Source organism: Lissotriton helveticus, chromosome 12 (assembly GCF_964261635.1).
Source record: "Lissotriton helveticus chromosome 12, aLisHel1.1, whole genome shotgun sequence".
NCBI lineage: Eukaryota > Metazoa > Chordata > Amphibia > Caudata > Salamandridae > Lissotriton > Lissotriton helveticus.
Genome location: NC_136073.1, coordinates 884,970,347 through 884,995,775, shown reverse-complemented (window position 1 = coordinate 884,995,775; position 25,429 = coordinate 884,970,347). Strand labels below are relative to the sequence as shown.

Sequence of the window (25,429 nt, the reverse complement as noted above, 5' to 3'; positions counted from 1 at the left end):
TCGTCGATAATATGCCCCTTAGTAGGATTTTAACTATCTTGGAAGAAAAAAGTATGACTATTCATCTTGGTAAATGTACATTTTTCACCCATGAAGCAGAATACTTAGGTCACACGATTTCAAAATCAGGCATTTAGCCTAAGAAATATTTGTTAAATTCTACTCAGATTATAAAAATTCACAAAAGTAAGGATCAACTCAAATCTTTTTGGGGGTTTTGCAAATACTGTGCTAGATTTGAACAACATTGTTCTGATGTTGTTCTTCCTTTAAGATCTTTACCTAAAAAAGGAATCAAGTTTGAGTGGTTGGAAGAACATTCCTTAGCGTTTAATGGTTTTAAGGAAGCGATTATCATCTCTAAACCGTTGTGTTCTTTTTCTCCTGATGCTACCAATGTGGTTACTGTGGATGCCAGTTCTACTGGTCTTAGAGCAGTTCTCAGTCAAATTAAGGATGGTGTTGAACGCGCCATCACATTTGCTTCCACACTACTTACTACGACTGAGGCATTGGGATATTCATGGTCAGTGGAACATTTCAAAATTTATTTATGGGGAAAACATTTCCATCTTAAGAAAAACCATCAAACACTCATTTCTTTACTGTCAAAACATGGTATGAGTAAAGCATCATCCATGTTGGTTAGAATTTTATCAAAACTCTATGAATATAATTTCACTGTGACATACATACCATGGACACACAATGTTCAAACTGATTGTCTTTCTCATTTATCAGGAGATGTTTTATCACCTTCTAGTTTACTAACACAAGAAGAACGTTTTGTAGCATCTCTTGAAGATGTAGTACTTTCAGTGGGTGACGTGTTACCTAAAGAAGAATGGTTGTTATCCATGTCAAAAGATGACACATTTTGGATTATTAAGGGTTATTTATTTATAAAAAGGTTTGAAAAATATGTGTCAAAAGAATTTCAAGTTTTCTGGAAGGTTAGGGATGACTTATTGGTTGAAAAGGATGTTAGTGTAAAAGGAGGGAGTTTTGTTCCACCCAGAGGCATCAGGAACAAAGTCATTTAATTTCCTCATTTAGGTCACATGGGTCAGTCTTACACTATTAAAGAGGTCAGAGAGTTTTTTGGGTGGACATACATGGACAATGACATTGTTAGGTTTGTGGAAAACTGGCCTTTATGTATTAAGTCTGACTAAAGTCTTGAAGACTCAACAAATTGATCATGTTCAAACCACTTTACCAAACATACCTTGTACCAAATTAGCTATGGATCTTTTAGGACCTTATGAAGGAAATGAGTTTGGAAAAACCTATATTTTGGTTCTTATTGATTATTTTTCAAAATGGGTGGAATTGAAGTGGATTTCTGAACCTAATACTTTAGATGTTATTGATTTTTTGCAGGAAGTCTTTAGGAGAGAGGATGTACTTGTATCATACAATGGTACTCAATTTACCTCTACTGCCATGAGTGACTATTTTAAGAGTGTATGCATTCGTCATTTTGAGACAGCTTTATACTCTCCAAATATGAATGGTTTAGTGGAAAGCTTTGACAGAACATTAGTAGAAGGTATCCAGTTGGCTCTCAGGTCCAGAATTGACGTTAAGCAACATATTGATGATCTTTTGTGGTCATATCACTGTTCTCCTCATTGCAGTACCAAGTTTTTACCTTTTATGTTATGGAAAGGGAGAAGTCCCAGACAACAACTTAATTCTGGTTGGTTATTTCCCAAGGTGGATACTTGTAATCTTAAACAAATGTATAACACTGTCAAGACCAATGTGGAAATGAAAGAAGCTAAAGGTTTAAAACATGAGTTTAAAAAAAGAAAACATCAGCGAACATTAAGGGGCTCATTATGATGTTGGGCGGAAAGCCTCCGCCTGACACCACTCAGAATTGGAACCGACCGTCTTGTGGTCGGCGGATCCGACCACCGAATTATTATGCGACCGAACACTGTTCGGTCGGATTCCCATTGTTTCCTATGGGAGCTCATGTTCCGCCCAACAACTGGCCGTAACACAGGCTCCTATGGGGAAATGGGGTGTGTGCGGAAAACCCTGCACCCTGACGGAGGCACCCAGCGGTGCCTGCCACACAGTGCAGGGTTTTACAGGGGGGCCCTTTGGATACCCCTCGGCCATCAACCGTAGGCTGCAAGGGCCAAAGGGTCCGGCCAGGGGCCTCCAAAGTCACTTTCCGACAGCCTTTCTGTGTCGGACAGGCCAGCATAGAAAGGCTGTTGGATATCAACATCGTAATCCCGACGGCGGAAACGCTTTCCATAGTGGTGTACGATGTGGTTCCGAGCAACACAAATACTCCGCGAGTCGCTCGGAACAATTAGGAATGATCATCTGGTTTACGTTCCAACCGCGAACATCGTAATTGGGCGGTCAGAAACAGTCGCAAAGATTCAGACAGTCAGGAGAAGGCTTTCCGCCCAACATCGTAATGAGCCCCTAAATGTTGGAAATGAAGATAAGATCAAACTACCTGGGCATGTTCAAAAAAGATGTTCTAAATTTTCAGATGTAAGGAAAATTGTCAACTTGGTGCCTGCCACTGTGCATGTTTTAAAAAAATTGTATTTATTTATATAGCACAGCTAAAACCCTGGGGCGCCTAGGCATCTAGGTTGCAAAGAGGGGACCAAAGGGTACCTTCATGGGCCCCCACTGGAGGCCTCTGGGTGAAGGGGGGTCTGCTACGGTCCCCCAAAGCTGATTTCTGACAGCCGATCCATGTCGGAGAAACCGAGTTGGAAAGGCTGTCCGAATCTGACATCGTAATGTGTCGGAAACGTGGTTCATAGAGCTGTACGAGTTGACTCCGACTGACGCAGTTTCTCCGAATGCTGATCGGATCGAGCCAGAAAGTCTGTATGGTTACCTAACATTGTAATTGATTGGCCGGAGATGTTTCCGAGTCAGTTTCAGACAAACCGAATGCCGTTCGGAGCGTTTCCGACCAACATCATAATGAGGCCCTAAGTATTTTATATTCCCTGCTCCTTACCAAGTTCCTTCACTGCAGGTATAACTTACCTGATTATTGTTATTGTATGTATTTAATGGTTGATCTTTATCCTTTATGACATTCCATGTTTTTGGCTGAGGGGTTCAGATTAGGCCTGGGCGGTAACCTCTGCTCTGTACGTGTAGTTTTCTGCACTCCGCGCTTCGCAGAGCTCGCACAGTGCAGAAAACTCCGCTCCACGTAGTGCAGCAGGGTTTTTTCCCCGATTGTGCACGTGAGCGGTAAGTTTGCAAGCGCGACCTGCCGCTTGGGTAGATTTTCTACCTTAGCGGCAGGAAGACCAGTGCGAACGGCAGTTCGCACTGCACTCCACCACTTGCAGAACTCTGCAGAGGTTTTTTGTCACTTTGTGGAGTTCCGCGTAGCTAAACTCCACGTACTACGCCCAGGCCTGGTTCTAATTCAGTTGGGTGCCAGTTTAGCTCATTGGTGGATGCTCCAATAAAGAGTGGAATGGAACACTCATGTCAAGTGTTATCATTACTTCAGCAAGCCGCATGCATACTTACAAAAATAAATTTTAGCTTTTAATTTGGCCAACAATAATTTTTAATCATAATTGTAGGACTGCATTATGGAGCTATAATGCTAAAAGTGGTTCTGATGATGTAATACTTTTTGCTATAATGTCAAATTACCATGATTGAACTGTAATACACTGGTTAACCATTAACCATTTTGTCATATTGATTTATTTATATCTTTTTATATAGCGCAATCATTACCCGAAGGTGTCAGAGTGCTTTACAATACAGCCAGTTACATCACATAAGGACTTCAGAGTACATGAATTACATAAAAGATACTAAACAGAAACTCTAAACTCACATAAGAATGGTAGTAAGTACATGTGTCTACTCCAGATACTAGTGGTTAGATTTACAAATTACAAGTTGCAAATTCACTCAGGATTATGTTTTAAGAAAAGTTTAAGCAATTAGGGTTGGAATAATATGTATTACGGATTTACAGAGCAAGATCTTCTCGCCATTGCTGGAGTTTTTGTGGTGCTCGTTCAGCCAGGCCTTCAGGGTGCTGTTTCCACTCACAGGCGGTGATATAGGGCCTGGAGGGATCCCTGAGCAAGTGATGGGCATAGGGGTAGAAGACAGAGTGGTGGTGGGTGAAGGCAGCATGCTGAAGCCTGGGGCTGCTCCTGTGCTGGGTGCCAACTATGGGAAGGGGGGTAGCTTAGTGCTGTAGGGCATGAAAGTTTCATAGCCGGTGTAGGGGAGTTTGTAAATGGAGGAAAGGTAGTCATTGGTTCGGTGCTGTGGGTGAGATACTGGAGTAGTGGGAGCCGGCCAGTCTGAGGTGCACCCACAGTGACCCCTTCAGCGGGGGCATCTACCTCAAAGGAACTCATCATTGTGGCCGCGGGTGTAATCAGGGTGGCCCTTGCAATCAAAGAGAGGCCGCCATCTTTGTCCTGGTACTAGGGCTGTAGCCAGGGAATATGGCGGATGATTGAGCGGTGGACGGGGCCCGGCAAGCCAATTCACTGGACACCCTACAGCCGCAGCAAAAGAAGAGGGCTCCAGCCTCTTGAAACTCACCGCCGCAGCCACGGGTAGAAGAGGACAGTTTAGGTGCTCTGGGCAGGGCCAAATGTCTTTGCTCCAGCTGCCACCACTGTATATGTGGCGATTCATACATGGGAGCTTGTAATCAACCCTTGTATAAACACTTGTCTTGGATGCCTTTATTACAGGTGACTGCTGACAAAAGAAATGACATAGCTGCTCAACTGTAATAAGTTATTACAGTTGAGTTCTGATGTCACATTGACTGCTGCCAGAGTCAGCAGCTAAGAGGAAAGGCACATCATGGAGTTTAGTTGCTGTTTTTACATAGAAAACAAAACTTGTTTTTTCATCTTGTTTCTCTAAATGAACAGTTATCATTAGAAAGCAGATATTTATGGCAATATGATTATTTTTGCACGCTACAGGTACTACAGAAAATAGAGACTCTGATGAACCTAATTCTAAGATATTTTTTGCAACAAATATCTGCCTGTTACATTTTGCAGATTCTTCATGTCTGCAAACATCCCACATGTTTCATATGAAAGAGAAAAGAGGTGAGGATTTAAGCAGTTTGTGTGAAGATTGATGGTGTCACCATGTATTATAAGGAATAAAGTCCCCCATCATCGATTATAAGGATATTATAAGTCACCTCGGATCTCCATGACCATATAAAGGAGCCCTGCCTTCTGTCTCTTTCCTCTAGATGGTCATGCAATGCATCAGTGATTTACAGAATATTTATATTGTACATTAAGGAGTACTTCAACTCTTATATATAGTACACATAAAAATGATATAACTTGTTTTGAGGATTCCCACTGCTTTAGATCCATAATTCATGGGAACAATGTGAATTATGTAACTAGGTAATGGGTATGACATGCTTCCCTTGAACTATGGGCTTTAAAACCACTGTGCATGCAGAGCATTAACAACAGATAAGAATGCACCATCCTATAAATTTTCTTTTCTTGCAATTTTTCAAACCTGTTGTCAAACATGTATATTTTGCTATGTATATTTAAATAAAATTCAAATAATTGGTAAGCATGATGTGCTCTCATCTTGGACAGCATTCATCCCATACATAAAATGTCGGGTCCACCTGCCCTGATGCCACCTTTGAGGAAAGAGGTCAGCAGGTATAGAGTGGCGGGGGTGTGTTGGAGTGAATAGCAGGGCCCACCCTGTAGCAATCGGGTCCCGCCTTAACGCCCGCATTACTCAGGCAGTTGCAAGGCCTGAGCCGTGCCATCGGAGTAGGGCTAGGTCATCTGAATGGTGGTGGTCTGGGGCGTTTGAATGGTGGTGGTCTGGGCGGTGACGATGCTGAAGGGCTGCTTCCTCTTCTTGATCTCTCGCGCCACCTGGCACCAGGAGCAGCAGTAGCACCAGCACAGCTTGCACCAGTCATCCCAGATGGAGCCCTGAAGGGGGCGGTGTGGGATAGAAGATAGAGAAACACGTTACTTTTATATAATTATTGCATTAATGCTGCCCATGGGCCCTTGAACAGAGAGAAGCCCCTATTCATTTTACTCTTTCACTTCAATGTAATATAATCATAAAGCACTTTTAGCACCTGCTTTTCATGCCAGAAGTATAAAAAACAGCTGCAAACTTGAAATTAGTGTGAAGAATTAAATATAGAAAATGTCATTTACAGTGAACCTGTTCTCGCATAATGTCTTTTCAGGAAAAGTAAAGCCTTGAGAGATAGTGAACAGACCCTTGAGTGTGAGGCAGAATGTATAGTGCTTGCTAGTTTCAGCTTTGCAGTACTTTGATTGACCACTAGGGGTCACTGGATATCAGCACTGCACCTTGTAGATTCATAAGACCCAATATATGAAATTTCCTTCTGCAAAAGTGGTCATAAATTGTGCTCCAAATTTTTGCAAATGGAAAGGAAATATGTGAGTCGACCTATGTACTAATTCTGAACGATAGAGTGTCGCAATCCAACCTACCTCATCAATATTCATAAGATGTGTCATTAGTTGTGACTCACTACGATTGGATGATATCACCGGGATGGTGGCCTTCTGGGGTTAGCAGAACACCTGTTCGTGTTCACATTTTAACTAAAGTCACCTTTTTTCTTTTTGAATGTGGTCCAATTTCCTTCAAGGAAACAGGGCCGCATTTCAAAGGAAAAGTTTTTTGTTTGCTTTTTTGAGAGTTTTGAGTGGTCCCATGGGCCACTGCCTACTCCCCAATAAACGTTTTAACTTGGATCCCATTTGCAAATGGGATAATACCTTCTTGGGGTGAGGTGTAGGTAAAATGTCCATGTTTTGGGAACAGATTTCAGTAACAAAACATTGATACATACCATAATGAATATCTAATTGGAAGAGACACCTTAAAAAGGCCCCTTTTAAAATAGTGATATGTGATTCAGTAACATGTTACTGTATCAGAAAATGGGTTTAGTGCATAACAAAAAGTCATTCTGCAATTGCAAACGTAGGGGCACATTATCAAGAATGGCGTTAAAATTATAGCTGCTTTATCGGCAGGAAACTGCTGCTAAAGCGGTGATAAGGGGCTTGATATTTTGCCCTTGTAGATTCCCATAGAAGCCCAGGCTCACACCAGAACATGGGCTTCTATGGGAATTCACAAGGGCATATTATCAAGCCCATTATCACCGCTTTAGCAGCAGATTGCTGTCGCTAAAGCGGCAATAATTTTAACGCTGTTCTTGATAATATGCCCCGTAGTCATTTTGTGAATCGCAGGCTTAGAGACTTGCAAAATGGTTTTGTACATCATGCCCAATTTTAGTTAGGCATTCATCTAAACATGTTGTACTGACATATTACACTACACCAACAGTACACTTTAGACCCAACTTTTTGCAGCATTATGGGAACAGCTTGGTTCCAAGCCATTTAGTTGGCTCACTGTTTGCCAGCTCAACCATCGTAAACAACGTATGCTTACCACACCCAAATACACATGTCATAGCATAAAAGCCACAGTATGAGCAGAGATGTCATGGAACAAGACATCTGAAGCTGAGCAAGGAACAACCTCATACCCCGGAAGAGCAAAACGAGAAGTACTGCCCTTTGGCAGTTCCCCAATACAATCTGTCACTGAACAATACACCAGTCTGTTCCAACCATACCACCACTATGCAGCATGAACCACCTCTGAACAATATGAAACACAACCAAATACAATACCAACAGCTCACTCTGTCTCCAGTCAACAAGTCTCCCAGAGCCATACATTGTGACCAGGTTCCAAAAGCTGTACAAAACCATGCAAAGGCTAGGAATACATTATATAAATACACTTAATTTAGTTCTCCTCAGGTGAAAAATGCTGTAGTGACTGCTAGTGGCTACCAAGGAGACTGCAGTCTCCTTCTGGGCCCTGGTAGCAAAGTTTTAAGAAGGACCCTCTCTCATTAAAATACTGGCCCAACTTAAAGCTCCCTACAAAATGCATAGATTTGAAGGGAAAATGTAAAGTCCCTGGGCAAGGGAGAGCCTAGCACCAGGAAGAGCCTGGGCCAGGAAGAGTCTAGCACTAGGAAGAGCCTAGTGCCATGGAGAGCCTAGCGCCAAGAAGGGCCCAATCTAGGAAGAGCCTAACGCTAGGAAGAGCCTAGAGCCAGGAAGAGCCTGAACCAGGAATAGCCTAGCGCCAATGTTATATTCTGTTATTGTTAGGTCATGTCCATGTGTCCTGGCACCTGTCGCTGTGCTCCAATGCAACAAGTGGCTTCTATTTCTGGAATCGAACCAGATTCAAGACGTTGAGAGACACGGTGGCGCTGGATCTCAGAGCTTCCCAGGAAGCGTTTCTGGATACAAATAATCAAGATTTACAACATCCTGTGTGTCCTGTTGTTATATTCCTGGGTTAGGCCCATGTAGCGAGGCAGCTTACTCCTTACATAGTCCTACAAAATAGTATTTCAGAGGTGAACATTTGCACACATTTGCATGCACGACAATGTTGGATTTGTTTCTCTGAAACTACTTTGTTTATACATCCAGCTTCACACAACATTATCACAATGCCTTGAACATCATGTACTCTGCCCCTTTACGAACTAGGTACAAAAGTCATCCTATCTCCATCCACGGGGCCACAGCACTATCTACATATCCATAACACCACTCATCTAGCGCGCACATCACGATAACGTTGATTCAATAAATATTATTGAAAACGTCCCACTGTGTATTCTCTGTATATCCCTCTGAGAACAAGGGAGCACGAGTGACTGAGCGAAAGATTCTGCACTGTTTCCACGATTTCTAAGGAATCAGGGTTGCCATGTTCAGTGGTTGCCAGAAACTGTTCGAACACTGGTAGGGTAGTGGGGGAGGATAACCGTGGCACTCTGAGCCAGCGGGTCTAGGCAAACATGTCCTGCTGGTCTGTCCAGAATAAGTCTTGACATCAAGCCCTTAGTTTATGTTGCCCAAACAATGCACAGATCCTACGAATTAGTAGGAACTACACAACACTTTAATTCTCAAAAATAGCGATGAGAATGGAATCCAGCAGATAGGACACCTGGAGGAAATTTTCGCAGGTGTACAAGAAGGAGAATTTTTGCTGAAGCAGATTTTTTTATATTTGCGGCCCCTGGAGCTAAGAATATAATGAATATTGCTGAGAAGCAACATGCACAACGAGTTAGGGAAATTGGTGAGCTGTGGATGTAATACAGGTTTGGCAACTGGACGGAGGGAAAATTTTAAAAATGTTTACATTCAAAAGACGGTGAGAGACAGTGCTGTCTTTTTACATTCAAGTGAAGGTGTAGGTGAGGACTGCAAGGAGTGACAATGTAAGATCTAAGTTGAGCAGCATGGACCTGCAGAGGCACAAGCACTTACTTGGAGTCTTAGTGCGTGCTTTGTTTCTGTGCGTTTTTGGATATTTGGATATTTGGATATTTGGAGGGGTATTTATAAAGCGCGGTGTTCGCTCCGAAAGGAGCATCATGGCGCTGAGTAGTCCTTGAGGCCAGGTCACAGGGTGGTAGGGGGGAGGCTAAATGGAAGCTCTTGACCACTCGTCGGGGAGATTAAAAATCCATGTTTTGAGAAGTTTTCTAAAAGGTTTCTCAAGAGTCTGATGTCTTAGGTGTCTGGGCATGCTGTTCCAGGCTTTGATAGCCAGGGAGCTTAGGGTTTTACCTCCTTTAGACTTCAAGTTAAACCTGGTAGAGGCCATGAAATTTTCTTGGGCAGAGCGGAGGGAACGACTAGGGTTGTAGTGTGGGAAGCGTCTAGTGAGGTAGACAGGGCCTGTTTTGTTAAAGGCCCGAAAGGCAACGATGAGAATCTTGAAAAGTATTCTCTTGTGCAGGGGAAGCCAATGTAAGGTCTTTAGGGCTGCAGAGATTGAGGATTTGCGAGGTAATTTTAAGACGAGACGGGCAGCAATGTGTAGAACACTTTGGAGTTTGGAGAGGGTGGACTTCTTGGTCCCTGCCAGGAGGCCGTTGCAGTAGTCCACGCGCGAAAGAATGAGGGCTACTGTTACCGTTTTTCTGGAATCTAGGGGAAGAAAGTCAAAAAACTTTCTGAGGGATTTGATTATGCCGAAGCATCTGCCGGCCACGGTCGTGGCATGATGGTCAAATGAAAGATCAGAGTCGAAAAGTACCCCGAGGTTTCTAGCGGTAGAGACGGTCTGGGGGGGGGGGGGGGCAGCAGAATTATCGGGCCACCAGAGAGCAGGACAGAAAGAGGCGTTCTTTCCGATGGGGAGGATCTCTGTTTTATTTGAGTTACAACGGAGATGGTTGGAGTCCATCCATTGGAATACAGCAGTTAGGCAATGTTTAAGATTGAGCTCTGCATTGTTGGAGTTGTCGTCTAGGGGGATGATCAACTGCGTATCATCGGCGTACGAGGTGACAGTTATGCCGAATGATTCAATCAGGGTAAGGAGAGGGATGAGGTAAATATTAAAAAAGAGAGGACTAAGGATGGACCCTTGGGGCACTCCGGAGGAGACTGTTTTCTCTTTAGATTGAAAGGGGCCCAGGGCAACAATTTGGGACCTGTCGCTGAGAAAAGATCTGATCCATGATAGGGCTGAGTCGGAGATTCCAATGTCCATTAATCTGTTAATCAGAATGGAATGGGATATGGTGTTGAATGCTGCCGTGAGGTCAAGAAGGATCAGAATGGCCTTCTTCCTTTGATCTTGCAGCGTTTTGATGGTGTCGGTCAGTTCAATTAAGGCAGTTTTGGTTGAATGTTTGGGCCGAAACCCGGATTGTTGAGGGTGAAGTAAGTTGTGAGTTTCCAGAAAGGATTTAAGTTCTTTATGGACTAACTGTTCTGTTATTTTTCCCAGAGCGGGGAGAAGGCTGATAGGACGAAGATTGGTCAAGTCCACTGGGGATTTATTAGCTTTTTTCATAAGCGGTTTGACAACACCCTTTTTCCATAAGCGAGGAACAGATCCAGAACTGAGAGACAGGTTGATAATGTCATTGACGATAGGGTTTATCTCATCAATGATTTGATGGAGAATCTTGGGGGGGCAGGGGTCGGAAGGGGAGCCAGATTTGCAAGAGAGAATGGCATCTCTAGTTTGGGCCAGGGTGACCGGGGTGAAGCTGTCGAGCAAGGTTGATCGGGATTGGGAAGTCCATAGGGCGTTTGAGGAGGGGGGAAGTCCTTTTGGATGGAGGTAATTTTTTCGTCAAAGTATTCAGAGATCTTGTCGCATAGCTCTTGGGATGGGGGATTTCAGGTTGGAGAGTTTTGGGATGGGTGAAGGTCTTTACTATCGTGAATAGTGTTTTTTGTTTTTGGCTGGCCTCTTTGATGGCTTTTACGTAGAACGTCCTCTTGGCCGATTTGATGGTGGAGAGATAGTTTTTCCTCTGGAGGATATATTCGCGGCGGTCGTCGTTGTCATAGGTTCGACGCCATTTACGCTCGGCTTTCCTGCAGATTAGATGTGCGGAGGCTAAGTCAGGTGTGAACCAGGGAGCGTTGTTTTTAGTTTTTTTCTGGATTCTGTCATGACGATTAGTGGGGCTCCGTTTAATAATTTCTTGTGAGAGCCAGTTATGGAAGAGGTCGGCATCTCTTTCGATGTTTCCGGATAGAGAGGGGGAGTGGGCTTGGGAAATGGGATTAATAATGAGATTTTTTTGGACGGCTTTCCAGTTGGCAGAGTGACCACGATGAGAATTGAATTTATTGATAGATAGAGGGCAGCTGCTGGAGATGTGGAATGGGATCAGGCTATGATCAGTCCATATCTGGGGCAGGGGGGGCAGGATGGTGAGAGAAGGGAAATTAGTGCAAACACCATCTAAGGTGTGACCTTGTGAGTGGGTAGGCAACGTGACACTTTGTTGTAGTTGGAAAATTTCAAGTGTTTGGAGAAAATTTCTCGTTTGAAGATCGGAAGAGGACTCAAGATGCAGATTAAAGTCACCCAGAAGGGTGAAATGTGGGTAACGAAGTAAGAAGTGTCCCAGAGCATCGTTGAGGGAGACGAGAAATTTAGAGGCGTTGCCAGGAGGGCGGTAAATCAGGCCACCTGAGAGGGAGAGGGATTGGCTGAGTTTGATGGAAAATCCCATTCCCTCTGAGTCGGTAAGTGGGTCAAGGCAGAAGGTGTGGCAGTTGAAAGTATTCTTCAGAATAATAGCAGCACCTCCTCCTCTTCCTTTCAGTCTGTCCTGTCTGTAGAAGGAGTAACCCTGGGGGAGAGCTACAGCTATGTCAGGGTTGCTATCTTCTGTGAGCCAAGTTTCAGTGATCATGAGACAGTCAAGGTCATGGTCTATGATGAGGTCATGAATATCTTGGCTGTGTTTGCACATAGACCGGGCATTTATCAGGCCACCTTTGAAGAATGGTAGCTGGTTCTTGGGGGGAATTGGCTGGCCGAGGTCGATGGTAGGTGTCCAGCAGCATTTGGGGCAGCTGGCAGAACCGACTACCTTTGAAAGGTCAAGTTTGTAGGAGCAGCAGGGAGTACCTCGGAGTCGGAGGAGGTCGATAGGAGTATACCTGACATGTGGGGGGATTAGGGCAGGGTTTCCTGCGCCTGGCGCGGTCTTGGCGCGGACGGGCGCAGACGGGCTTGCCTTAAGCACGCCTTCGGCGCGCAAACGGCGCTCCCGCTGCGCTCGTCCGCTGCGCGTCCCATGCATGCACATTTTTAAGTGGAGGCAGGGGGGCGTGGCCTCGAAAGGGGGAGGAGTCAGCGCGCACGCCGGTGGTGATGGCGGCTGCTGGCAAAGAGCGAGGAAATGCGCGAACAGCTATTAGAATCAGCTGTGCGCAAGAGTGAAATGAAAGCGCTAAGGTGTGCTTTGTATTAAAAACACGAAAATAGTGACACAAAACAAGAATACAATTTAACCACAGTTTTTTTTTAAAAATGAGTACCTCCAGCTCCCGGCTTTCCGCCTCAGGACTGGGTCAAGGGTTCACCGGGCACCGCTAGTGATCAGCGGGTTTAAGTACAGGAGGCAGGGGGCGTGGCCTCGAAAGGGGGCGGAGTCAGCGCGCACGCCGGTGGTGATGGCGGCTGCTGGCAAAGAGCGAGGAAATGCGCGAACAGCTATTAGAATCAGCTGTGCGCAAGAGTGAAATGAAAGCGCTAAGGTGTGCTTTGTATTAAAAACACGAAAATAGTGATGTTGAGCGCGTTGAGAAACTCCACGAGTTGGAAAGTAGATGTCACAGTGTATTTCGTGGAGAAAGAACGTCGCTGTTACATTTTAGGGTGCATTGTGCTATCCTGGCAACAGTGGTGTACAGTGCATCTAGACGCTGTGCGTGCCGCAATTTTGGTGCTCGCTTGAAGAAGCGCTGAGGAATCCCAGCAACAGCAGTACACGACTAGGCCTGATGTTGGGCTGCATCGTTTTGCAGCGACAAGCATGCCTCATTAACCCTATCATTGCTTGTCTGCTGGAGGGCGTACGGTGACAAATCACTGTTAGAAAATCAACTTTTTCCACTATTGCCTGTCATAATCGTTTATGCAAAAGGAGCAGTGACCAGCACTCTGATCTTCATCAGCGATGGGCACGCTATGCAAGTATTACTGATTTGCTATTTGTTCATTTGTTGTAGCATTAGTCAATTAATTTTAGTCTACGGTACAGTGCTTTAGAGTGTTCTGTACTGTTAATAGCTCTGTACTCTGCAATGGCATCACAAACTATTCCTCCTCCACCATATTTCATCAAGATCCTGGTCTATCTTCCATGGATTGGGATGATTGGAAAGAAACATTTTTAACTTACCCGGAGGCAATTGGGGAGATGTATTGGCCATTCTGAAAAACTGTTTAGTTGTGGAAGGTAGGAAAGTATTAAAATTGTTACCAACACCCGTTAGCAGGGATGTAGATGGATCAGACAATGAGGAAGAGAATGTGTATGAGGAGGCTTTTTAGGCATTAGAAGAGAACTATGGAAAAAACGGAGTATTGTTATTGAGAGACACAATTTTATTCTGCGCTGTCAACAATCTGGAGAGTTAATTGGTCAATATGTCACCAGATTATGAAGATTAGAGGTCACATGCAAATTCAGGGATCTTAGGGATGAAATCATAAGAGACCAAATGATAAATAAGTTAAGCAATTTGAATATTGAAGAAAAGTTACTTGACCTGAAAGATCCTACATTGGACAAGACGATTGAAGTGACCAAACACATGGAGAACAACTCCGGTTATGTGAAAGAATTGGGGGGAAGTGTGTCCAAATGAAATTCTGATGCAGAAAAAATATGTGATGTTGTGGCGGCAGCAAAACATGAAAATATTTCAGATGTAGTAGTTAAAGACATACAGCAGAGTCTATTTATTGCCTGGCTATCAAAAGCAAATGTTTCAAGAGTAACAAGTTGGGACATTTTGCAAGAGTATGCAGGATGAGTGATTCTCGGAGTGTAATAAAATCTGGAACTGTGGTAAGAGACACAGAAATGAGGTCTCAATAAGAAGATTCTGATTACAGTGATCAAAGAGAAATAGAGGTACTAATGGTGATTGGGGAAGATGGGCAACCATATACAGTCTACCAAGGAAAGGGTGAATGTTTCTGAATTGCAAATTACAAATTTAGAATGTAAAACAGACATGCAAGTGGCAAGGTGTATGTGGTCGAGAAAGAGAGGTTACTTTTGGGGTTAAAGGAACAACGGGCGTTGGGCATGGTACTGGATCTCAATCATCCGTGACAGGTCTTGTTGATCTAAAATAATGGAGTGTGGGTAATCAATTTCCCAAATTGTTTAGTGAGGAACTAGGATGTCTAAGAACATTCGAACATAAAATTATTTTAAAGGAAAATGCTAAGCCTAAAGTGCACAATGTGCGGAATGTGCCATTGGGTTTGAGGGGTGCACTGAAGGAAGAATTGCGAAGATTGTGTGAAAATGGTGTCATAGAACCAATTGAGGCTTCAGAGTGGCTTAGTCCCTTTGTTATCACTAAAAAACCCAATGGCAGTATCCACATGAGTGTGGACTTGAGATATTAACAAATGCATAAGGGTGGATCGCCAACCTCTACCTCGTATCAATGAAATGTTGGTTGGTGTGTCTGAAGGTAGGTATTTTATCACTTTGGATTTATCAAATGCCTACCACCATATGTGATTCCATACAGGATCCAGGCATTTAACATCATTCATCAGGCCAGAGGGGGTGTTCCAGTTTGTTTGCATGCCTTTTGGTCTGGCATTTGCAGTATTCCAGAGGGTCAGGCAGAGCATTGTGGGGGGCATGGCTAATGTCTTGGTATTTCAGGACGATGTTTTGGTGTTGGGTAAAGACTATGTTCAGCATAATGAGATGATCTGGGATGTGTTAAGCAGATTGGAGAAAGCTCGTGTTACCACTTGTTTGGAAAAATATAAGTTTGGTCAGACGGAAGTAGAATATCTGGGCCATAATTTAATTAACAATGGGGTCAAATCCAAACATAATTTAGTGGAGGCTATAGAGACCCCCGGACCAGCTCAGGTCATTTCTGGGTTTGGCAGAATATTATGCCAAATTTGTACATCATTTTGCTGAGAGAGTGCATATTTTGCCTAAATTGATGAAAAAGGGTGTTGAATATTCATGGATGGATGAGTGTGAGAAAGCTTAGTTGATCTGTTCTCCACTGCTGGTGCGGCAAAAGCTACTCCACACATTGCAAAGTGGTTACATTGTTTGCAAAGGTATGACTTCTCAGTGAAGCAGGTTCTGGAGGTGAGAAGCATAAGAGACTGCTGTCCAGATTGCCTCTGGATAATGGGAATGTTCTAGAAGAAAATGAGTGGACATTTGTAGAAATATCTAAATTATGTCAGACCATTGAGGCTGCTGATCCTATGCTGACAAAGGTGAAGAACGTGTTACCCAAAATGTTTGGTTAGAAATGAGATAAGGATTTAAATTTGTATAACAATGTCTGGGAAGAACTCTCTGAGGTAAATAGGACTGTGAGAAGAGGAGATAAAGTTGTGGTACCGGAAGGGCTTAGTTGTAGGTTGTTGAGTCCGATGCATGACGGGCATGGTGGAATGTCAGCAATGTGGAGTAAGGTCAGAGTGGATTTCTGGTGGCCAGGGATGGACAAGCAAATTGAAAGTTGTGTTAGAGGTTGTGTTTTATTTATGTGCCGCAATAGATCACATATTTTACAAGAAACAACAATAAATCCTGTAGAATTTCCCAGGCAGGCATGGGAAAAAGTAGCCATGGACATTTGTGGTCCATATAACTGTTCAGGATTGAACAAGAGATTTGCCATATTATTTAAGGACTACTATTCTAAATGGTCCGAGGTGGCGTTTGTGTGAGAGGTGAAGACATTGAACATAATTGCGTTTTGTGAAGATATTTTCTGCAGAGACAGATGTCCTGCGGAAATTCATATGGACAACGTTCTGCATGTTGTGTCAGATGAGTTTACGTGTTTTTACAAGAAAGGGGGCATCAAACAGAGCTGGACCCCAGTTTATCACCCAAGGAGAAATGGTTTAATTGAGCGCTTCAATCGCATGTTGGATGAAAGTGTGCAATGGCGATATCAAACAATATCTCTTGGAGAAGACAATTGAAAGAAATCTTATCGAATTACAGAACAATGCCCTATTCTGTGACAGGTGAGACGCCTTTTTGTCTGTTGAAGGGACGTGTACTTTGTACATTGGTTGTCCCTATGTGGATGGCGAGGTAGAGTTTAGAAGAAAATACAAAGTGAGAATTTACGTGATATACTGACATAGACATGATGAGAAGTAAGGGTGGGCGAATTTGGCCGAGCACCACTACGTGAACTCTGCTCCCGTTCCGTCTCATCCCTATTAATAAAACAGAAACCTCACATACCTTTGGTAAAACAACAAGTAACTCTTTATGTACAGGCTAAAATGCATATAGCCACCTCACAAAAGTGAAAATGAAAATACAGCAAGCAGTGAGAGAGGTGATGATTTTGGGGTCCTCCAAATTTTGTGATCAGTAACCCAGAGAAGTTGAGTTACTAAGTGGTACACTGGACCACGCAGAATGAGGGCCTAAAAGGGCAGTGGACCACTAGATTTGCTCATTGGATGTTCCTTCAGTTTATGGGGGAGCAGCTTACTCTGGCAATCCATAAATGCCCCCCAGTCTTCACTTTTTGGTGGACAGATGTCATTTGCATATCCCTTACAAACATCTCCCCAATAAACCCTTTCTTTTAGAGGCGCATTAATTCAAATGTTGATGACGGTCACATACAGTGAGTTTCTAAACTCCAATGTTGGAAATAAAAATAATACTTATTCTTTTTATAATAAACATGAATAGAACTGGTTTGCCATCTGGGCTGGTGCAGAGAATATTGTCCCCACATAGTTGGGTGTTTTGTATGTTCTCCTGCCACTGAAACTCCTGCTGATGCCCCTTGGATGCGGATGAGAGAGGTGAAACATGTCTACAGAGTAAGTGGCTACTATAAGGGTACAGTTATAGCAGGGGGTCCCCTCACCATTCCTTACACGGAGCCCCTGAGGTTTTGTTACGTCACTGGCTAGGTCCTCCATCCCTCCACACTAATCAATGCAGACATAGCGTGATCCATTCAGCCCCCCCCCCCCGCTTACCTGGATTTTGTATCTCTGACGGATCCCGGTACGCATCGCCATGGAGATGGGTACGCAGGCGCAAGTGTAGACGCCAGTCAAGTAGCCAGTGCAGGCAATGCATAATAGGTCAATGAGCGGCAGACACAGGCACTCTCCAAATCCACTGACAGTCTGGCACTGGAAACATGGGCAGCACCAGAAGGCGCAGCAGCCTGTGGGGAAAGAGGGAATAATCATGACGTCATCAGGACTGAGGTATTCAGTTTAGGGGAGGGGCGTGGCTGGATATCCTATATGGAGGAGGGCCACAGCGGGATACCATGGGGGGAGGGAAAAACACAAAGGGATACTAGGGGGGAGGGAAAGGCACAGAGGGATATCCCTGGTGGAGGAGGGTCACAGAGGGACACCAGGGGGAAGGGAAAGGCACAGAGGGATATCCCTGGTGGAGGAGGGTCACAGAGGGACACCAGGGGGAAGGGAAAGGCACAGATGGATATCCCTGGTGGAGGAGGGTCACAGAGGGACACCAGGGGGAAGGGAAAGGCACAGAGGGATATCCCTGGTGGAGGAGGGTCACAGAGGGACACCAGGGGGAAGGGAAAGGCACAGATGGATATCCCTGGTGGAGGAGGGTCACAGAGGGACACCAGGGGGAAGGGAAAGGCACAGAGGGATATCCCTGGTGGAGGAAGTGCATGGATGGCCAGAGGGGAGAAGGCAGAACTGTAGAAGGATACCCAGTGTGAGGGTGGAACAGTCATTCATTTCTCTGAAGTGTAGTCTTCACTCTAAGGGGGTGGTGCCGCGGGATATCCAGATGTAGGAGGAGCACAGATGGATACCAGTGAAAAAGGGAGGGACAGAGAAGGATCCCAGGGGTGAAAGGTGCTGAGGAATATCTCAGGGAAGAGGGAATAATCACTAAACCTATAGAGCTCCAGTCTTCAGTCCAAGGCAGGGGCCCAGAGTGATACCACAGTTACTTCAGCAATGGGAATAGATGCTGCTACATCTCTAGCTAATGAGGCATGTTCCTTTAGTGTTCCTGTGACAGCCACTTACCACTCTCTAATAGTGCAGCTGCAGCTCCACAACACCTGACACAAGTCAGCCTCAAACTGTGGTGCACATTACATCCCACATCAGCACTTCCAGTGCTCAATTTACATGATACAGCTGCATGAGATGTTACCCTGCTCCTGCCTGGGCACTGGTTGTTCTGACAGAGGGTGAAACCTGTCCCCCTGCTGTCTGTTCTGTGTGAGGGTGAAACCTCTCCTTCTGCCTGTTCTGTGTGAGAGTGAAACCTGCCCTAGTGCTGCCTGTTCTGTGTGAGGGTCAAACCTGCCCTACTGCTGCCTGTTCTGTGTGAGGGTTGAACCTGCCCTACTGTTGCCTGTCCTATGTGAGGGTGGAACCTGCCCTGCGGCTGCCCGTGCACTGGCTGTTCTGTGTGAGGGTGGAACCTGCCCTGCTGCTGCCTGTTCTCTGTGAGGGTGAAACCTGTCCTACGCCTGGCTGTTCTGTGTGAGGGTGGAACCTGTCCTGCTTCTGCCTGTGCACTAACTGCTGTTTGTGAGATTGAAACCTGCACTGTTGTTGCCTGTATACTAGCAATTTTGTGTGAGGGTGAAGCCTGCCTTGCTGTTGCCTGTGCACTAATTGTTTTGTGTGAGGGTGAAACTGCCCTGCTGCTGCCTGTGCACTTACTGTTCTGTGTGAGGGCGAAATTCGCCCTGCTACTAATGCCTTTACATTAACTTCTGTGTGAGGGTGGCCATGCTGCTGCCTGCGTTCTGCCTGTTCGGTATGAGGGTGAAACCTGCTCCGCTGCGGCGTGGGTTCTACCTGTTCAGCGTGAGGTTGAAGCTTGCAAAGCTGCCACCTTTGCCCTGCCTGTTCTGTGTGAGGCTGCAACCTGTCCTACTGCTGATTGTGAGAGAAGCTTGGACTGTTTCTTTCTGCCCCAAACCAGTTCTGTGCGAGAGGCATGCCTGCATTGCTGCTGATTTCCTGTCTGTGTTCTATTTTGATGGAAAACAGGCATCAGAAATGTAGAAACCCCCAAATTGATGCCCAGTAACATCACTAAAAGCCTGCAGAGTCTTTAATGGGGGCTTTTAAGGGAAGACATGGAGCCCTAACTCACTCACTTATTTTCTATTCATTTCTGATCTCAACTCTAAACCCTTGAAAAGTCATGATAAGTTAATTGCCTTGAAAAAGCTCCTGGGTGTATTTCCTCAAGCGAACCATGTGTCGGATGGTCTTCAGACAGCATTCTCAGGCATTCATGGGAGCAGCAAGACATTCTATGCAGGAAGCGAGACATGGATGCAATGGGGAGTTTGATGGCTGTCTCAGAGGGTTCTTACTGTGTGCTCTTGGAGATTCAAGGCTTCTAGCTTTTCCATTTCCCACCCTAGACACAGAGTAGGTGCACAGATATTAACAGCAGATATGGCCCATCATCAGACCCTTTGTCTCTGTCTACTGCTCTATCAAGTCCAACCCCATAGACTCTAATGTGCAGTTCAGCAGAGCCTCCCACTCTGTGAGTGGCTTTGTCACCAGATTCAGTTCCCTAGTTGCGCAGTAGACGAGAACGAGCTGGCTTAACCCGGGCACCATTGCGTATGGATCCGCTTCATGAGCGTGACAAGGGTGAACCCCAGTTGGGAACCATTGATGGTGCAACCTGCATAGACCAGGTCTGTGGGAGTCAGCTCCCACTTTGCTAGAGCTAGGCTCCTCTGCTGCTGGGACAGCTTGAAAGCGTCCTCTGATCTGGCCCTCAATTCCTGGAGTCTGGGGTGATTTCCCGGTGCCCCTTGGCCTACGCTTTAAAGGCCTTTAAGAATTCTGAATAGCCAACTGAACTTTCACATTGAAAATAAGAAAATGGTTAAACTTTCCACCACTTTGGAATTTGCTCACCTTTTATAATACCAGCAGAAGGGCTCTGGACTCTATCCGACTCCATACTCAAGTACACAAGAGGACAGTGTCTCTTAATTTTTTTCACCCTATACTGAGGCTAAGCAAATGCAGCGGCATAACAAAACCTCAGGGCCCCCCTGCAAGGTAAGGTGAGGGGGTCCCCATTACCCATTCCCTAACTGACTTGCTGCTTCTGAGTGTTTTATTTCATTGCATCTGGCCAACTCAGGGGGCCACCCTTTGAGGTGAACAATGTGGGGGTCACCCGTTATGCCTCTGAGCAAATTATTCTACCACTATTTCAAGACTCAGCCTAACCTCAGTCTTTTCATTAGGAGTTTGGGGCGAGGCCTGAAATGCTGGCCCTTGAGGTTCCCTATCACTCTGAAGACCGGCCTTAATCATCACTTCCTGTCGGATTACTGACATGGGCACCAGCAGCAGAGATCCAGCAGTGAGGGCCATTGCAGAGTTAGAGGCACAACTTTGCTACCAATGATGTCACTCTAATCCCAGGGGTGAAAGGGAGATCTAAGTACCTGGGGTAGCACAATCTTTCCACGAGTAGCAAGGGAAGGATCTCGCACAGCTACCATCAGCGATTGAGGGATTCATACTAATGCCACCATTAATTAAAGAAAATTTCCGTTACATCCCCTATTTCATGAGTAAAATAACCCTAATGCTTGTTGAACAAGAATCTGTCTGTTACTATAAGATGATGTAGAAATTGCAAATTTGATAACATGAACTAGTGGAAGGTCCCACCGCTGTCACCATTCGCGTGCAGGAGATTCACAATAGTGAGACTATTGTAAAGTTCACCATATATCCACTGTTCTCATTAGTGAGTAGGAACAATCAAAATCCTGCTACCATAATTAGTGAACAATCACAACACTATCACCATTAGTGAATAGGGCCGTCACCATTGAAACACTGTTATCTAGTAAAGGATGCTGCGACTATTAGTGAGTAGGTGAATCACATTCATGCCACTGTAAAACACTGAGTGATCCCATTGTGTCTACTACTCAGCAGAGGAATCACAATCCTGACACTTCTCTTTGGTGAAGGATCCCATGGTTCGGGCTTAATTTGAGCCGGTGGTTGAAGCTGGCGCCCTCTGGCACTTATATTTGGGGCAACACTTATTTTTCCTCTACAGAATGTGACCAAGAACAAGAGACAGAAATACCACAAACGTGAGAAAAAAGGAGAAAGATGGAAAAAAGTGACAAAAGGAGAAAGTAGGAGCAAAATGAACTTGCAGGAGTGAGTTTGAGAGGCAGAGATTACTGGGGGATGGATTAATGACGCATGAGGGAGAATCAAGAAACGTAACTTTGGTATTTGGTTTCACAACCTTCTTCAGTGTCGGCGGCAGTATTTGAAGAAACATTTGGGTCCAATGAACCTACGCCCACAGGAGCTAATGTGTGTCTGTATATGTGTCTATGAATCATGATGATACTGTTTAATGGTGGGCACCGTAATGTAAACAATATGGTGGGCAGCAGATGCCACTGTCTCTTGATTTAACAAGTAACAGAAGCCACTTGGGCTACCCAGATGAAGCGCCTCTCCAGTGGTGTTTACCACAGCATGACAGCATCCCTCTCTGGTCACTAGTTCTAGTATGTCTCGTGACTACACTCTGAGCTCCTGAGCTCTAAGGCCTGCATCCAGACTTCAAGGGTGGAAGGAGAGTGATCCCGACTGTCCTTTGCACCCCTGTCCTACATTTCATTCCTTGACACCTACTCATAACAACTCTGCTCTCCAGGCGTCAAGGAACATAGGGCCTGATTTATATCTCGGCAGCCGGGTTACTCTGTCACAGCGGTGATGGATATCTGGTGCATCGAAACATAAATCCCATAGGATATAATTGGATTCATTATCCCCGAGGATAGATTGATTCCCCTCGCCCCCCCCCCCCGATCACGCTTGGATCGGTTTACTTTTCCCTGGACTACCCGCCTTCTCTGAAACTACGCCTGACCGGATTGGAGGCCTAAGGGGCACCTATACTCAAAGTATCGCTCCTCAGCAACTTCTGCTCGGATCGACTGACCGGGCACTATATTCTCTGTTTACGTCATGTGACAGACCTATGGAATTTACTTGACCTCATTGGGCCCCTCATTCGATTTATCCCTCTCGCCCTCCCCGATCACGCACGGATCAACATATTCCTTCCCCTCACGATCCGCTTTCTCGGCGACTACGCCAGACTAGCACTGCGACCAACCCCCCCAGTCCTGATGATGATCCTAATTGCTACGGATCGAAACGCCGTCGACTTATCAGCAAGACCCTAGGTGCCCTTCACACAGTGGTTTTTATCAAGAATGTTAAATGAAAAATGTTCCTTCGAAATTATCCACAAACCACTCTGTGCTTTTTAAAACTCACTGTATATATTTATGCACTAACACCTTGCGCCGCCCACGCTGATCACTCTGTCACTTGTGTCGCCGTAGTGGTATTCACCTGTTTCACTCGTGCACCTTGTACAACTTTGGGTTGTTTATCCTTTAATTTGAAATTGCAGTGCTGTTATTAACTGTGAATTATACTTGGCTATCCCGAAAAATATGTTTAGTAAAACGATGCCTTGAGCACATGTACAAATCACCTTGAGTCTCCTTGTTCCTTCCTGGATAATGTTGTATTCATGTCCTCAAAATTATACCAGTTGGGATACTGTTTTGTACATATACTACAGCGTGACAGCATCCCTCTCTGGTCACTAGTGCTAATATGTGTAGTGACTACACTCTGAGCTCCTGAGCTCTATGGCCAGCATCCAGACTTTAAGGGTAGAAGTAGAGTGATCCCGACTGTCCTGTGCACCCCTGTCCTAAATTTCATTACTTGACACCTACTCATAACAACTCTGCTCTCCAGGCGTCATGGAACATAGGGCCTGATTTATATCTTGGCAGACGGGTTACTTTGTCACAGCGGTGATGGATATCTGGTGCGTCGAAACATAAATCCCATAGGATATAATTGTATTCATATTTCCGTGGATGCGAGATCCGTCCGCCACGATCTAAATCAGGCCAATAGACACTGCTGACTTCCAAGAATTTGAGGCTCATTTGGTGGCAGGGAACAAGGTAGGCCTGGGAGAGAGGACCCCAGGTTGGTGAAAGAAAGGCCATCATCCCGCAGCCACATAGTGGTATAACTTACAGACACTGCAGTCCTCGCAGCAATCACAGATGCCACTGCTCCAAGTGTTGCCACGAATTACTGTGACCTGCGTGGATGTCATGGCGACAGGCTGGTTGACTTGGACCACATTCATTTTGACCTGCGGTAGGTAAGAGGGTAAAAATTGAATGAGGACAAAGACTGAATGTGCTTAGAGTGCAGCTTTTGGTATAATCGCAGATATTTTTACTCACGAAAAGAGGAAAAGGAGGAAATGTGAGTGTTCTGTAATGACAGAGGCAACACAGAGGAACAATGCAAGGGTTCTTTAAAATGTCCTCACTCACTAATAGTGACATTCTTCATCATCCTTGTGCAGCCCAATGCCTGGGATGGAGCAAAGGGATTGGGGAAGACAGTACAAACAAATATATCGAGATCCTCCCAGCAAAACAAAAAGACAGTGAATGAAGAAGATAAAACAAACTTAGGGATGGCCTAAACTATATTTATTCATGGACTTCCAGATAGGATTACAAGGTTTCAAACGGGGATTACCCAGAGGGTATTTAGTGCCTCTTTATTCCTCCTTACTGCTCATATTGTTGACGTGTTTCGGCCATTAACTATCACCCTCACAGGGTCACTCAGCCTTCCTCAGAACTAGCAATCCCATTGACTTCATTACCCCTATAAAGTAAGTGAAGCTATGAGGATATATTCATCCAAGTTATAATGACCGTGCCACTTTCTTTGTACAGGCACACAGATTTCTTGCAATGACAAACAACATACATAAGTACAACGCAATGTGTTTTTCCGTAAAAACCATTGGTATTGTTCTCCACGGAATGATGCCTGCATACTGATCACTCTCCCTGAGGTTTCTAAATCTCCTTAGGAGGCATCCACACAATGCATATATGGTCTCTCTCATAGCTCAAAGGAAAGAGAGGTGCAGAAACAGGCAGGAAAGGTGCAGAAAGAGGGAACAGAGATACAGAAGCAGGCAAGAGAGGTGCAGAAAGAGAAAGGAGGGGGCAGAGAGAGGCAAGAAGGGTGCAGGAAGAAGCAAGAGCAACGCAGAAAGAACAAACAGAGGTGAACAAAGAAGCAAGAGGGGTGCAGAAAAAAGTAGGAGAGGTGCACAAAGAGGCAAGAGAGGTACAGAAAGAGGCAGGAGGGGTGCAGAAAGAATGAAGAGAAGTGCAGAAAGAAGTAACAGAGGTTCTGAAAGAGACACGAAGGGTGTAGAAAGAGCAAGAGAACTGCAGAAAGAACCAACATAGGTACAGAAAGAGGCAAGAGAGGTACAGACACAGGCAGGAAAGGTGGTGCAGAAAAAGGGAACGGAGATGCAGAAGCAGGCAAGAGAGATGCCGAAAGAGAAAGGAGGGTGCAAAAAGAGGCAAGAGGGGTGCAGGAAGAAGCAAGTGCAGTGCAGAATGAACTAACATATATGCTAAAAGAGGCAAGAGGGGTACAGAAAGAGGTAGGAGGGGTGCACAAAGAGATAAGAGGGGTGCAGAAAGAGGCAGGAGGGGTGCAGAAAGAGGGAAGAGAAGTACAGAAACAGGCAAGAGAATTGCTGAAAGAAGCAACAGAGGTGTCAAAAGAAGCACAAGAAGTGCAGAAAGAGGCAAGTGAGGTGCAGAAAGAAGCAAGA

At 45.0% G+C, this 25,429-nt stretch overlaps 1 protein-coding gene across 1 annotated transcript; it reads right to left on the bottom strand.

Moving 5' to 3' along the window:
- Nucleotides 1-3,719: 3,719 nt before the first annotated feature.
- Nucleotides 3,720-23,917, bottom strand: LOC144798527 (cornifelin-like). Its single transcript, XM_078669455.1, has 3 exons — nucleotides 23,803-23,917; nucleotides 17,674-17,867; nucleotides 3,720-5,987 (listed from the first exon to the last, which is right to left on the bottom strand). The coding sequence occupies exons 1-3, from the start codon at nucleotides 23,915-23,917 to the stop codon at nucleotides 5,826-5,828; spliced, it is 471 nt and encodes a 156-aa protein (XP_078525581.1). The 3' UTR covers nucleotides 3,720-5,825.
- Between the last annotated feature and the right edge of the window lie 1,512 nt (nucleotides 23,918-25,429).

Bases quoted from the DNA above. Each gene is read 5' to 3' on its own strand.
- LOC144798527 (XM_078669455.1), bottom strand. From the start codon at position 23,917: ATGAATGTGGTCCAAGTCAACCAGCCTGTCGCCATGACATCCACGCAG. The intron at 17,868-23,802 runs GTAAGTTATACC...CTTTCCCCACAG, and splicing joins CTGCGAGGACTGCAGTGTCT to GCTGCTGCGCCTTCTGGTGC. The intron at 5,988-17,673 runs GTAAGCGGGGGG...CGCCCCCTTCAG, and splicing joins GTCAGAGATACAAAATCCAG to GGCTCCATCTGGGATGACTG.